Source organism: Pinus tabuliformis, chromosome 5_2 (genome assembly GCF_031772625.1).
Source record: "Pinus tabuliformis cultivar Carrire ecotype Pingquan chromosome 5_2, CPIR1, whole genome shotgun sequence".
In the NCBI taxonomy this organism is placed as follows: domain Eukaryota; kingdom Viridiplantae; phylum Streptophyta; class Pinopsida; order Pinales; family Pinaceae; genus Pinus; species Pinus tabuliformis.
This window is the reverse complement of record NC_142306.1, coordinates 669,754,681-669,770,929: the sequence shown is the minus strand read 5'-3', so window position 1 is coordinate 669,770,929 and position 16,249 is coordinate 669,754,681. Positions and strand designations below refer to the sequence as shown.

Here is a 16,249-nt window from a genome sequence, read left to right as displayed (position 1 = left end):
AATCTAGCTTTTAAGGTCTTATGTCTTCTTAATATTCTCATGAACTCAAGCCTTAGAAATATAACCAAGAAGCGTACAAATGTGATAAGCACAAACTAATGCTAGCAGCTATAAGCCCCAACAAGAATGGTGAATTTAGTTTTAAACCCAGGAAAATCTAGTAAAATTAGTTAAAATGTAAGAATATTTAAAGTGGTTGTTATGTAGATTGTTTCTTATTCACTACAAAATTTGGAGTCTTGGTTAAATCTCTTATCTGATCTCTAGAAGTCATATTTTTAGTGTCTCACTTCAGCAGATTTCCAAGTTAGAGTTTTCTTTGATTAATTGTTGATTCTTTGCATTTTTTGTTATGGCCATCCATATCTCCTATCATTATGGAAAGATTGCTTAGATGTGTCCTGCTATCATCTAATATTTCAGGTCTACCTCTTTTTCATTTTGTTATGTGATGCATACAAAAAACTGCCAGTGCATTTTGAAAATGGAGAGGACATATAGAGAAATTTGTATTTGTGCCTTTGATTGTTCTTGTTTTATTTAATGCCTTGGTGACTGCGTCGAATTTAACAAGGTCTTTCCTCCTTGAAAGAAGACTCGAAGCATTAACCCTTTTTTTATCCTTTGAAGGCACCTTCCAGTGGACAATTGCAAAAGTACACATTCAATACAGAGGACATAAATCAGGTTTGCTGCAAATCTAGATGGCTATTTTGTATAGTGCAAGAATTTAGGTTGTAATGGGGAACAAATACCATGCTATTTTCATGCTGATCTAATGATTTTTGTTTTGAATTTATGTAAACAATGATCCAGAACTAGATCTTAGATGACTGAAAGCTTCCATTAAAGTAATAATATCTGAGCTATTTTTAGTAAAAAAACTTCTTAATTGTTGGTTTCTTTTTTTGACTGAAAATTGTGTGATGGAAATAGTGTTTGACCTTGTTGAGTAAATATAATTTATTCAGAACAACCTTCAAGAGTTAATGGTGGAGCTGGATCTATATATCACAATGAGATCAACATACCAATGTTTGAAGATAGTAGCAGAGGTTAAAATGTTGAGATGTGTTGACATGCAACAGATTGACAACTGTCTTAGGTTAACCAGACTCATCAAAGAATAACAAAGTTATCAAGAAAGCATTTTCTCCTTTGCCTGATAATACTGATCACATATGCACCATTAATTGGTTTATGCTTAACATTGGTGATATTTGAATGTTGATGAATTTCCCTCTTATTTGTCAAAACTGTTATTGATGATATGGAACACACGTGGTTTCCAAAATGGCTATGGGTATTATAAACATTTCTAAATATTTAGGAAACAGCAAATGTGATGTACCCCAAACCCCTCTATACTGATCTCGAAGTGATGGGGTACCTCAAAAACAGTGAGTTACACTACTCATGCATTTTAATGTGGAATTAATGCAAACAGTAGAACATCAATCATAATGAGCACTTATAATAAAAAGCAATGCCCAGTGTTGCCTGAACTGTCCCCTCTTGCTTCCTGCCTTGTGGAATTGCGCTCAAAGTGGGAGCGCGCTCCCTGTTGCGTCAAAATCTACCAGGCCTTGCAAGAGGCCTCACACAGCAAAAGCCAGACCAAGATGCAAAAATGAGGTGGATTGCCACTGTCACCTCAACAATCCTCCTCCTGCTTTTTAGTGAAATTTCACCACCTGCTGGTCTTCCCAGTCTTCACCTAAAGGGTATTCTAAGTCAATTGGGTCAAGGTGATATATGTGAAAGGCTAAGTAAGGTACTTGAATGGACAAATGGCACAATTCTCTATGTATAGGAACAACATACCATAAACAAAGCCTTAGAAAGGTACTTGACACATAGGATTTCAAGATGTAGCTCAACAAAAGAGTATCTAGGCATGCAAGCACATAGAAAAGGTTTGCTAATGATGAGATCAACAAAAGGAGATGGAAAATCTTCAAATCAAGCCCCAAGTTGAAGCCTTAATTAATGTTAGGGTTTAACTAGGGCACACATTGCCTAGGGTAGATGGCATCAGCCCTATTAGGGCGAATTTCACTATGAAAAGAGATAGTTTTTGAGTTTAAAAGATCAATCAAGACGAGATCATACCACAAAAGTCTCAACTTTCTCCTCTAATATGCCCTAGTTGAATTTGGCCCTATGTCCTAGCCCTAGCGGCTTGCCTTAAAGGGATTGGAAAAAGAGATTAGGAAGGAAAAAATTAAAAAATTATTCGTTTTAACCACCAGAAGGATTCCCAGTGGCTTTCCCTACTTGGGTGATGGAGTCTTTAGGGCTAAATTTAAGAGATATCAAATCTATGCATGGAGTAAGGGGGAAATCCTAGTTTTCACTTGCAAAGCCTAGCTATCTTTTTATGAGGGGAGAAATTTCTCTAGGTGGTCTTCTATGGCATTCAAGGAAAGTAAATTTAACATGCAATTATCAAACATGATTTTCCAATAAAGATATGCATTTAGACATGGAAAAATAGAAAACAAAACCCTAGCAAATATTCATCACATTAAAAACCATTAAAAATATGCAATTATGCTTGCAATTTTTCTAAGAAATTTCCTTCTTTCAATCCCCAAAAGACATCTCCAATACACAAATTAGTCTCCAATAGCAATAGCTCGAAAAAGATCACATCTCCACAAGTAGTGAGTAGCAAAAGGGCTAAGTCAAGCTCTCCTAAGGAGGCGGAAATCCACAAGCGCTGATGAAAAGAAGGAATGGAGTGATCCTCCTTTAATGAGGTCTATCACACCCATTAATCCAACTAAAAGCCCTATAACAAGTTTGATTTTAAGTAGACATGAAATAGATGGTTTACAAGCCAACCCAATAGATCAATAAAGTAAAATATGCCACTAATTTCCCACACATGAGTCAAAATCCCTCTATGAGCATTACATCATGCCCTTTGAGGGGTAATAAGTCTCTCAAAGTGCAAAATATGGGCTAGATGCACCCCCAACCATCATGACCAACCAACAACTGATGAAGAATCCTCAAATCAAGTCTTAAAACATCTCCATGTGTCCAAAAGCCAGCTCTGGGTGCCCTGCGTCATCTCCATGGGTGCCATTAAGACAACATGGTGCAATCTCTCTCTGCCTTTGGGGTTGCATGAGGTAGTAGAAGCCTCCCCTCATCATCTTGGGGGATCATCATCATCATTTGGACTCCGAATCAAGGCATACCCATCAAATAATGGTAAGGCCAACTTGGGAGCATGCTAGGTCCGCTATGTACATCATCAAGAATTTCGAAAGATAAGGAAAGTGAGCTCGATGTTTTGGCATTTGAGGTTGCTTTGGGGTGTTGATCAATTGTTAGGATCATTAAAGTGCCCAAAACTTTGCCGTGGAAGAGCAACATTGCATCTGCAAGGTCATCATGCTCTTCGAAAATGTAGTATGACCTAGGCATCATGTGGAGTAGACATGGAATGGGTGTGCCCTCAAGGCCTTTGATGTTTTGTGTAAAACCACTTGGAAAAATCTGCTGAAACTCAAGTGAAATCAACCATTCATCAGAGACAATGACCATATATGGATCCTAGTGGACCATACTTAATATTTATGGGCATAGCAATACTTCAAACCAGAATCACCTTCAAATATCTAACTAGACCTAGTCTCGTAAAAGTGTTCCCGTAGAGGTGGCTAGATAATCAACCTTATTTGGTGTTGTTGATTTTGGGTAGCATTGGATGTGCTCTAGCTCCGAAATTTTGTGGAGGGGCTAGAACACATGAGATCTTCAAAACCTAGAAATAGTTTGGAGAAATTCCACCCGGATAAGGAGTTATTAAAATAATTAATATTTTTAATGGGTTCCTAAGTCTAAACTTAGGAAAACAAAAATATTAATGGGTATGAAGAAGAATATGGGTGAGAAACTTCTAAGAGACGAGGATCAAGTCTGTTTTAATCTTAGCCGTTGATTAGGGACTTAATCTCGGCTGTTGATTCATCAATAGGAAAAGTATAAGAGGAGGCTTGAGGGTCATTTGGAGATACACTTGAGAGAGTAGTCAGTTCAATTTTTTTGGGGCGAGGTTCGCTGAGAAAATTGAACAAGTAATCTGTTGCAGTGAGAGGCGCAGTTCGATAGAGGGACTTCAGTCCAAGGCGGAGAATACATAGCAGAGAGGCAAAGAAGCACTCGGAGAGCTCTAACGCAGTGTTGTAGTGACGCAGAGGGAGAGCTCTGACGCAGTGACAAAGAGGGAGAGCTCTGACGCAATGTCGTAGTGACGCAACTCCTAGAGGAGGTGACGCAATTCCAACACAGAGCTTGGAGCTGCCATCGCTGCCCAGCATTGGGGACAACGTAGTCACTTGTGGGGTTTGTTCATCTGTCTCTGGATAGAGGTACTTCTGCGGGGTTTATTCTTTGTTGGGTGAGCCGGATTTGGCACCCTAGTTGTATTCAGAAATCTGCTTAATAACAAAAACCCTTTATATGCTGCACTGGTTTTCCCGAATTGGGTTTTTCCGGCGACGATTGTCCAAAAATAATAGCGTCCCTTGTGTGATTGTCTCATTCTATTTCCAGTTTATGATCTGTATGTATGTGTAGTCTGCAATAGTGTTTTCATCACTGTCTATATAATTAAATAAATTGTTGAATGTAAAGAACAAGTAGGAGATGATAAACCAATGATTGCAGTAGGATTTCTGATGTGTAGATTCAGAAATTCTTACATGGTATCGAGCATTGCAGATCATAGCAGACTGAAGACACTAGCCGAGAGATCCTGAGAATTTGCTACAGAGAAGTAGCTGTCCCAAGTGACAGCGCTGTTCCAGAGCCAAAGACGCAGAGGGAGAGTGACGCAGTGCAAAAGAGGTGATACAGAGGCTCACGCAATGTTTGCGTCAACATTCTGACCCAGGTGAAGGTGACGCAGTAGTTGGGAGGAGCCCACGCAGTAACTGCGTCAGTTGTCTAGGCCAACGCAGAAGCAGAGGGGCAAATCAGGCTCACGCAGAGCCACGTCATCTTTCTGGACTAGGAAGGACTCGCACAGTGGCCAGGAGGAGCTGATCTAGCTCACACAGTGATTGCGCAAAGCTAGAGGAGCTCAGATTCTTCAGTTGTCGGGGTTGGGGGAGCAGAGCAGATTCGATCTGAGGAGCTGGTGGGACGCTGTTGCTGTTGGTGTAGAACAATGTCTGTGGAGACAGAGCCAAGGTAGAGGGAGTCACTGCCTTGACATATTTCTAGCCAAATAAATCTAGATCCGGGTTGTAGCAGCAAAGGAGGATTGGAGAGGAGTGATTCGACATTTGGCCAGAGGATTTCCGTGAAGGAAATCAGGACTCAGAGGGAGTCTAGAGGAGCTTGTTTCTTAGAGGATTTCTAGCGCTGAAGAAATCCAGATCCGAGTCTTGCTAGATTAACAACAGGAGAGGGAGAAGAGAACCAGTCCTATTTTTTGAGCAGAGACAACGGTCAATGGACTGAGGGATTAGGACAGATTGGATGCAACATCCAATTTTGTCATCTGGAAGGCCAAATTCTTGGTAGTCCTAGACAAGAATCACGTCAAAGACTATGCCTTGAAAGTAGTTGTTGTTCCGGTTGACGTTGATCCGTTGAAAAAGTATTAGGAGGCCCAGGCGAAGGCCAAGTGCATGATCCTAGACGGGTTCAAGGATCATGTAGTACCACACATTGCTGAGAAGGAAACAAGAAGGGAGATGTGGGAGACGCTGACCACCTTGTACCAGGGCACTTCCATCCAGCGAAAGATGCTATTAGAAAATCAGTTGAGACTATACCAGATGCAGAAGGGAGAAGAGATCGATCCCTTCCTCCTCAGGTTGCAAGGGATTAGAGACCAGTTGACTTCCGTGGGGTCTACACCAGATCCTGAGTTCATGGTCAGGATTGCCCTGAATTTAGTCTTGAGGATTGGGAGACATTTGTCTAGAGTATCTTGGGCAGAGCGACTCTCCCCAGTTGGGAGGACATGTGGGCAACTCTTCGACAGGAAGAGATCAGGAGATTGACCAAGGCAGGAGTAGCAACAAAGGATCCCGAGTCAAGAAGGAGGAGGAGGAGGAGGAGGATGCAACTCTCGCATCATCGGGATAGAAAGGGCAGCAGAAGAGAAAGAAGAAGGATATAACTAAGGTCAGATGCTTCAAGTGTGGGGAACTTGGACATTATACCACTCAATGCCCCCAGAAGAAGGGCAAGGAGGAAGCATCTGACTCGAAGGGTGCTCCAGCAAAAGCTGACAAGGAAGGCGAGGATGACGATTGTGCCATGAGTGCTCATGCGCCTCTGGAGGAGAGGTGGGGCAACATGGAGTTGTAGTCGAGAGGACTACATGACAGGCAGGATCCTTGAGATGCCTAAACTCTTGGATCACATACGGCTACGGGAGCCCTTAATGACAGTAGCGAAATGACGAGTGTCTGTTGGAGCGAGGTGTGATGGAGCGACAGTGGCAAAGCTAGAGTGCCAAACTCTGAGGCAGCGCAGTGGATGTTGTAGCAGTGCGAGAGGCACAAAGCAGTTTGCAGCAACGCAGTAATAGCAGAGAGTCAACACAAATTAGCAGCAGAGGTAGCTTCAGTGTCACGAGGCATCTAGATTGACGAGCATGTCAGTTTTTGGGTGAAGTTTTAGTTGCTTACTTCTCAGCAACTGAGTTGCAGTGCAACAATCAGCAGTGGCAATGCTATGGGTAGCATGAGGCAACATTTTGAGAGGGCACTATAGTACAGATGTAGCAGTGACAGTGGCAGAGTCATGGGCAGTAGTACAGGAAGCAATAGTGCAGTGGATGAAGGGCATCAGGCCAAGCATCAACAACATAGAGGACATATGCAGTGGATCAATGTAATACTTCTTTTGAGAAGTGTTACTAGAGCACATTCCTCGCTAAGAGGGAGTGTTAATTTTGGGTAGTATCGGATGTGCTCTAGCTCCGAAATTTTGTGGAGGGGCTTGAACACATGAGATCTCCAAGACCCAAAAATCGTTTGGAGAAATTCCACCCGGATAAGGAGTTATTAAATAATTAATATTTTTAATGGGTTCTTAAGTCTAAACTTAGGAAAATAAAAATATTAATGGGTATTAATAAGAATATGGGTGAGAAACTTCTAAGAGACGAGGATCAAGTCTGTTTTAATTTTAGCCGTTGATTAGGGACTTAATCTTGGTTGTTGATTCATCAATAGGAAAAGTATACGAGGAGGCTTGAGGGTCAGTTGGAGATACACTTGAGAGAATAGTCAGTTCGATTTTTCTGGGGCAAGGTTTGCTGAGAAAATCGAACAAGTGATCTGTTGCAGTGAGAGGGGCAGTTCGGCAGAGGGACTTTAGTCCAAGGCCGAGAATACATAACAGAGAGGCAGAGAAGCACTAGGAGAGCTCTAACGTAGTGACATAGTGTCACAGTGACACAGTGGGAGAGCTTTGACGTAGTGACGCAGAGGGAGAGCTCTGACGCAATGACGCAGAGGGAGAGCTTTGACGCAGTGACACAGAGGGAGAGCTCTGACGCAGTGATGCAACTCCTAGAGGAGGTGACGTAGTTCCAACATAGAGCTTGGAGCAGCCATTGCTGCCCAGCATTGGGTACAACGTAGTCACCTGTGGGGTTTGTTCTTTAACAGGAAAAGTATAAGAGGAGGTTTGAGGGTCAGTTGGAGATACACTTGAGAGAATAGTTAGTTCGATTTTTCTGGGGCGAGGTTTGTTGAGAAAATCAAATAAGTGATTTGTTGCAGTGAGAGGGGCAGTTCGGCAGAGGGACTTCAGTTCAAGGCCGAGAATACATAGTAGAGAGGCAGAAAAGCACTAGCAGAGCTCTAATGCAGAGGGAGAGCTCTGATGCAGTGACGCAGAGGGAGAGCTCTGATGCAGTGACACAGAGGGAGAGGTATGACGCAGTGACACAGAGGGAGAGCTCTGACGCAGTGTCGCAATGACGCAGCTCCTAGAGGAGTTGACACAGTTCTAACACAAAGCTTGGAGCAGCCATCGCTGCCTAGCACTGCGTACAACACAGTCACCTGTGGGGTTTGTTCATCTGTCTCTTGATAGAGGTACTTTTGCCGGGTTTATTCTTTGTTGGGTGAGCCGGATTTGGCACCCTATTTGTATTCAGAAATCTGCTTAATAATACAAAACCTTTATATGCTGCACTGGTTTTCTCGAATTGGGTTTTTCTGGGGACGATTGTCCAAAAATAATGGTGTCCCTTGTGTGATTGTCTCATTCTATTTTCAGTTTATGATCTGTATGTATGTGTAGTCTGCAATAGTGTTTTCATCACTATTTACATAATTAAATAACTTGTTGAATGTAAAGAACAAGTAGGAGATGATAAACCAATGATTGCAGTAGGATTTTCGATGTGTAGATTCAAAATTTTTCACAGATGCTTCTAGTCCCTAAGGGGAGATGACATTTGCAAGGTCAACCCTTCAATTCATAGGTGTTAGTGACAATAGGTGGTAGGAGACGGGGAGGACTTCATGGCTAAGTGCCATGGTCATGGGACCAGTTAATGTAGGTCCACATCTTGAGTGCATAGATGTAGTGGAGGGAGAAATCGTGAAGGCATGAGTTACCACTTTGCTAAGTGTGCTTTTTCTACCCCTTTGGTGCACCTCTTTCTTTGTTTTGATAATATATATGGAGCATAGATCGGGTGTCCAAGCTTGCTTTTTATGATATAATATTTATTTGTCCCTTAAAGATGAGTTGGTTTTTCACTCATTGGGGTTGGGACACACAAGGGTTCCTTGTAATGAGATGGGGGATCTAGTGCTCATGAACTGGGTGATGGTTAATGAGTGGGGTAGAGCTCATGCTAGGGTTTTGCTCGCACACTAATTTTGTTCTGACCATCCTTAGCATTTTAACTTTTCTTTTTCTTTTTATTATGGCCATTTTATGCTTTATCTTTCTTTTAGCTGCATCAACCTCTGGGGCAAATTTTCTAGGCTTAACTCATGGATGTGGATGTATGAGTGCCAATACCAATGAACCAATGATAGTTAACCCGAAGGATTGATGTGATATCATGGGAAAGGTGAAAAGTGGTAAGTATGGAATGTTATGGAAACACTACTTCAATCCAAGTTTCCCAAGTAGTGCTTTTCCTATAACCCTTAGGCCTTAGAGGAGGTCTCGCTAACTAGGGCTAAAGACTAACCCCCCTTTTAAGGTGAGAGAACAAACTTACAATCAAGACCAGTCAATCATCCAGATCTCTCCTTTATCTATGTTAAAATGCCCAAAACATTAAGTAAACGCACTTGATAGCAAGATGGTTAAAGTACCTACTGAGTGGTGGTTGACCTTCATTCAAGAGGAATGTCAGATGTTGAGAGGTGTATGACCCATGCAAATGGTGGAGGGATGTGGCAATATTATCATCACTAAGCATTATGTAGGGTTGTTGGCTGGTTGGTTGTTGAAGATAGGAGAAAAGTTTTCTCCTATAGGTTTACCCACTTTTGGTGGGTAACATTTGGCTCCAACTTGGGGACATGTGCTCATTGTATAGCACATAATCCATATGCTCGAACGAGGAGTTCATGAGAACCCTAGCAATCCTTTGGCTCGTAGGTTGTTACTTGCACACTCAAATCAACTTGTTTGCTAGCATGTGTATGGGGTGTTAATCATCACCCTTTCATTAATATGATATAATAAATCCATATTGAAAAAAAAGAAAGTTAGCTAACTGTAATATGATCTATAATGCAACACAACAACATGAGAAATGAATGAGTAGAATGTGTTGGATGGTGTTGTTATTGATGTCAACCCATGGAGTTGACTGGGTTTGACTTTGACTAAAAAAACCAGTGATTGATGTCAAATGGTTAATGAACACTTCTTATTAATTGTTGGATTACATCAAGTTGGTAGCTACAATGATGGATGGTTGAAAACCCAAGTCCTAGGGTTTGGGTTACCTAGACTAAGGGTGTACCCCGACTTTGTCGATGGTTTTTGAAGGGTCAAAATATCGAGTTTGACTTGGAGATCCACGTCATTGGATTCTCCTCGGAAAGATGTTTCTGGTGGTACGTGGTATGCCTCGAGAGGCCTCTTGGTTTGAGAGATATTCACTTTTGAAGTTGGTGACCCCAATTTTTGGGTTAAAACCCCAAGCGGTGGTGACATGGCATAATTTCATTGGTTGTGGGCATCCAAAAACTAACCATAAGGGTTCCTTGTAGGCATCATCACAAATGGACCCATATGAAGCATTCATCATAACTCCCAAGACTAAAAATCCTTCTCAATTAAGTTAACCTAGTGATAAATGTAACTAATTAATAATTTTTAAGATAACAATTATTAAAATAAAAGGAAAGGTGTTTAACTCTCTAATCTACTCCAACATCTATCTTCAAAGAACCCCTAATTAGCCTAACCTAACACTATAAAATAAGACCTAATCTAACCATCATGCTATAACATTCTTAACTCATCCATTCTATGAAATTCTCTCTGAAATCTTCGGCTCTCTGAGGCAAGGAACAATGAAGGATTTCCAGGACTTCTTTTTCTTCACAGAACTGTTCGGTCACCCGAGGTAAGTCAACAAGTGGACTTTGTTTGGCTTTATTTTAGGTCTTTTGGGTGATTCGTTGGGCAGATTCACATTGTAGGTTCAGGCCTTCCATTAAAGCACTTTGGCCCTCACTTAGGGCACTAAATACCTGAACAGAACAAGCGAACATTGCAGAAGGTAGGGTTTCCATTGTGTTTTTTATTTTTGCTCAAGGGATTCGTATAGATATTCCAATATCTTTTTATTATTTGGTTGAGATTCATCTTGGGTAAATACTATTCCAATTAGCTCAAAGTCTTAAGAGCTTATCTCTGGTTTGGGAGTTCACTTAGCAACTCTTCCTCGGCCCTTCTTGGGCATCACTTCTGCAAGACCTATTTCAGGACCATAACAAACCTCTCTTGGGCAGCGAAGGTTTCTTATTGTGTTTTCTTTTTGTGACATGTGAATAAAGACACTTCTATTAGTTATACCATTGTCAATATATGATGTTTATTCTCACCATAAAACAGTGGTGGTAATCTTAGTGTATCAGTGAGCAACTGCAAGGATCAAAATGCACTAAGCCAATCATTGAATTCACTTGATTAAGATAGCAGACCTTGTAACTAGTAGAACTAAAACATTGCAGACCTCCTGTGCTAGGACAATATTGCAGCATGTTGGAAAATCTTTTGACAAACTCCTTGTAGGACTGATAGGAGTCTCCATCTTGTAGAATATCCCTCTATAATAACCTGGCAACTAGATAACCTATTTATGCACAAGGTTCTTGATTCAACTTGAAACAATAGCACTTTAACATTGAATTTGAATACCTCCTTGTGAGTCAACTTGTCAAGAAAACATTGAAACATTCAGTGCTCAATGAGACTGTTCAGTACAATTGTCTTAAAGATCATTTGTACTGCAGTGATACAGATAATCCAGTGACTTGAGATACAGTGTTGCCATACAAACTTAACAAGTAATGTGACAATGGCATAATAGCAGTAACTTTACTAGTGATCAAATCATCTACAACAGTCAAGCATGTTGACAATGTTGTTTTGACTTGGTGATAGTCACATGTGATGTGACAATAGCATATTAACAGTAACTTGATATATAGTCTGGACATATGATTTGAATATGATATGATATTGACAAATGACATTTAGTATAGTAACATTGTGACATAACACTTATCTTATGTAACCTTGACAGTAGTTTAAAAATCCTGTACACTCCTCTTGACATATGATTGAGAATCTAGTAGTGAAACAGTGACTCTTGTGTGATTTGATGAGATGCTTAAGTTGATAACAGTAGTATAAAGACTTCACAGTGAATCTGTAACATTGGGTTGTGATTAATTGGTAAAAGTCAATCACTGTAACATTTGGCATGTCAATAAGACAGTGACTATGGGGGTTTGATCCTTGACTTGACAAGCAGTAAAAGATATAACAATGACCTTGATATTTTGACATAGAGACGTGACAGTGATATTGTTAATGGGACTCTTAGCAGTTAGTGGAATTGGCTATCCAAAGACATATTAGGATTATTTGCATTGTGTTTTGGGATGTTCTTAGGAGGTGTGGGTGGACTAGCACTCTTTTGAAGGGCACTATTGTTACTAGCACTTGCTTGGTTTTGGTCATTATTTCTCCTAGAATATTGTAACTTTTAAAATCTTCCTCCCTCCTCAAGAGCCATGATTGGCTCATCACGATCATTAGTAAATTCTTCATTGTTTTCTTCATGTTGTTGTTGAAAGAATTAGGATTCTCCAAGCAAGATTTTAAAAGGAGCGTTATTATTAGCAATGTTAAGATGCCCCGAGGTTTCCTCCTCTTCCACTTGATTGTAAGGACGCTTCTCTTGGGTATGAAATTCATTGCATGTTTTCCAGCAAGAGTTCCCCTCTTGATCAACCATATTGGTTAGAGCAAGAGTGTTGGGTACATTTTGTTGTGAAACATTGCTTCCAATGAAAGAATTATTCTTAGGAGGTCTTTCTTTGTCAAATTGTGGTTTAGGAGGAAAATTTTGATGGGCTCCCCTTTCCCTTTCCAAAATTGATAGCTTGTTCATCATAGCCATCTGCCCTTGTATTAGCTCTATAGTAACTTTATTGAATTTTTGGGCAAATACTTGCAAGGCAAGGTCCACTAGGGCACTAGGCTTAGCTTTAGGTTCAATTCTAGCCCTTGGGTAAGCAAGCAAAACAATTTTGGATGATCTTAGATTGTGATCTATTTCAATAGCTAAGGTTTTACTCTCTTCTAGAAACTTAGGCTTCTTATCTCTTAGAGCATATTGTAGATGTCTAGGAAATGCTTCTATGTGTCTCTCAAGGATAGTGTCTTCGATTGGCTTATACAAGTTAGGGACTTCCTTGAGCAGCTTATCAAACTGTTGTGTAAACTCTTTGACATTTTCATTATCGGTTATCTTGGCTTCTTGGAATTTATCTGGGAGTTGAATGGCTTCTTTGACCGTGGCCCATCTTTTATCGAAGGCTTGGTGGAAAAGGTCCCAATTTGTAACACTCCCTTGAGGTAGATCTAGGTACGAATCCTTAGCGCATTCTTCTAAGGTCAAAGAAAGCAACATCATAACCACATCCTCCTCTTGGATCAAACTAATACCCATAGTGTAATAGAACTCATGTGTATGATTTTCAGCTCCGACTACATAAGTGTCATTGATTTTGGGTAGCCACTCTTCATATTTATTAGGAAATTTAGTGAGGAGCATTAGAGAAGCCACTCACATCTAATGGTTTGAATGCAACAATGAGCCATGGTGCTAGAGGTCAATGTATTAGAGAAGAGACTTCTAACTAGAGGAGTCTTTTGAAATTATGGAGATGTGGAGGTATTAGTAGTTTCCTTACGAGTAGTTTTCTTTCTTGGAGCTATAGGATGAACTACTAGGGGAAATATGAGGATCATCTTTAGGAGTTGCCAAGAGAGAATCTATGTTGTCATTTATAAGCTATTCTCTGCAAAATTTAATGAAGCTAATTCTTCAAATTATGAGGAGGTCGACTCAAATCCTGTTGAAAAGTGTAACTAGGTTTAGTCTTCATAATGACATGTAATAATGATTTTATGTAATGAGATGTAAAGAAGAAAAATAAAATTATTGTATTGACTTGCTTCATGGGTTTCATGAGCAAGAGATTTAATTTGAGTCAAGGCTCCCATTGAAAGTCATTAGGATTTATTTGTCATCTAGTCATAAAATGATAGAGTAATTGTCATGCAATAAAGTCATGTTACACTTTGTAAAAGGTCAAATTTGTCTTGCATGTTACACTTTGTAAAAGGTCAAATTTGTCTATGTAAAGTATCCTCCAAGACCTTGTCACTTATCTTCTTCAAGTCGGCCTACAGCGATGGAAGAAGCTTCTAGAAGAAGTCAACCTAACTTCAAGTGATCATGTCGGCCTAAAGGACATGTGTGGAAGTGTATATATAGCCTAATTCGACCTCCATTAGAAGCAAGTAACTCGACTAGCAATTCGGTGAAGAAGAGCGAAGAAGAAGGGCTACAAAAGAGAAGTGCGAAGAAGAGTGAAGGAGTTTTTTTCTAGGGTTAGCGAAGGAGATTTCTTCTGTGTAGGACACCTAATCCTCTAAGGGTTATGGTTTCGAAGATAAATAGTCAAAGGGCGTCCAAGAGACCTTGGAATATGGAATCCAATAGTCACTCCCATGTATTATAAATGTGTATCATTTGTTGATAGAAAAGGTATTCACGCTTTACCTTATTTGGCTGTCCACATTCCATGTGCATCTGACATAGTATCATAGCGGGCGATTGCTGGCCCTGCTCCATTTTGAGCCATTATTTTCCTGCGAACACTGGCATATCATTTAGGTTGCCTGGATCGCTTGTCAGCCATGCGCTTTGTATATTCTCCCATGCAAAAACGCTTCTGCCATTATTCTCTGTCCATCATTCTCTGCCCATCTGCTATGCCGATTATTTGCCTCTGAAGTTTATTCTGGGTGCATTGTAACCAATATGTTGGTTGGGAGCATCACTACTATTCTCTGCGTTGTGAGCCATTTTGTTCAAACTCTTGGTGCGTTAGTTCATTTACATTCGAGTCACCTACTCTGGAAATTGAAGTGATTGCGTTGAACTTTGATACGATGGTTCCATGTCAAGAGGAAATCGTTGCTGCGTGTACCCTTTTGGAGCGCGGTATCCTTGCTTTTGTATCAATCAGGGTATCCAGACTTTGATGGACGTTTTTCTCTATTTTCAGGTCTTCAAATTCAGCCTTGACAACTCTGATATTTCTCTCTTTTACTTCCATATTTACTTTTTCTGTCTGGATTCTTTTGTCTTCAGAATCACTGTAAGTAATGACACAAAAACTAGCAGTCCTCTGCTTGCTGTTTTTATACAGATCCACGTCATTTGAGGAGTACCCAGTTTGAAATACGCATGCTTTCCTGGGTTGCTTCCACTGCCCGGATAAGGAGGGCGAAGCCGGTGACGGTTTGTTGGACTGATTAAAAAAATCATCATTGCTTGTTGAACTGAAAGATGGCTCCAGTACAGAATTGGAGCAGCAATCGGCAGTACTAATAGTTGGTTTGGCATGAGAGCAAGTTTTCAAATGGGAAAGGAGATGACATATGGAGAGGGAAGTTAATGATTTTTCTTTGTAAGGATAGGTTTTGGAAGTAAAGTTTTGTATTGCATCATACCTGCAGCTTCCTCTTGATAAATGCATGAGAGTAATTCGAGTGGAATAAATGTTTATCAAGCCAACATAAACAGAAAGATAGAAGTGCACCAAAAGACAAGAGCATCATTTCTCGCCATTGACTGTAAATGTTTCCGTCTCCACGCTTGATTTCAAAGCCGAAAAGTCGGAAAATCCATTGTGACTCGCAGAGCTAAGATACAATTGTTGTGCTTATGACTGCAAGGTGAGACAGAATTGTTGGTTGTGCCTGTGAATTCGATATTGTGGAGGCCCGGAGGGGAATTAGATTGACAGGTTAGCACATTGTCATTAGAAGTTCAAACTGCCTTCATCTGTTGCTCTGTTCAAAATCAAGTTTGCACTGGTGACTGCATGCAATAGCTCAGTAAAAATCATTTTCCATTTTATAAAATACTTGAAGAAATTCTTGATTTAAGCAATTAGCAGATATGTTAATTAAACTACCCAAAGTGGAGGATGCATAATGCTGCAGATGCTTTTGATTCTGTTCAAGCTGGTAATCCAGGGTCTGAGACTTGAGTGCTGGAGTTAAAATGGCATGATGGTCATTGAAACCCAATTCATTTTGAGTACTACTGTGCCCTGCAATGAATGCATTGCCCAAATCACTCTTCGTGTCTTTCAATGGCTCCTACATGTTGTTGAATGCTTTTGTTGTTGATTAGAGGCCTTGGATTTCTACAGAATTGTTGATGTTTGGCAAGAGCAGGTCATGCTTGGAATAAAATCCCACCTGCTGCTCTGAAGCTGGGGTGTTGTTATTGCTGGAAAAGAAGAGTCTGTGGGCTGCAAACCTGTCTGCTGCAAGCTGGACATTCTGTTAAGGCAACAATATTGGGCTTGCTGTGTGGAAATTGAGGCACAAGACATTGTGAAGTGAGAACATGAGCAGACATCAGTCAAATGAATGCACTCCAATAATCTAAGGAAGACTGGCTATG

General features: G+C 40.5%; 1 protein-coding gene across 1 annotated transcript in view; it reads left to right on the top strand.

Moving 5' to 3' along the window:
* LOC149160853 (uncharacterized) overlaps positions 1–16,249 on the top strand; it is a 322,505-nt gene that overhangs the window by 48,550 nt on the left and 257,706 nt on the right. The window contains exon 2 of the mRNA XM_089436805.1: positions 631–687. Within this exon, the coding sequence (XP_089292931.1) occupies positions 631–687 (57 nt within the window). The remainder of the gene's footprint in view (positions 1–630; positions 688–16,249) is intronic.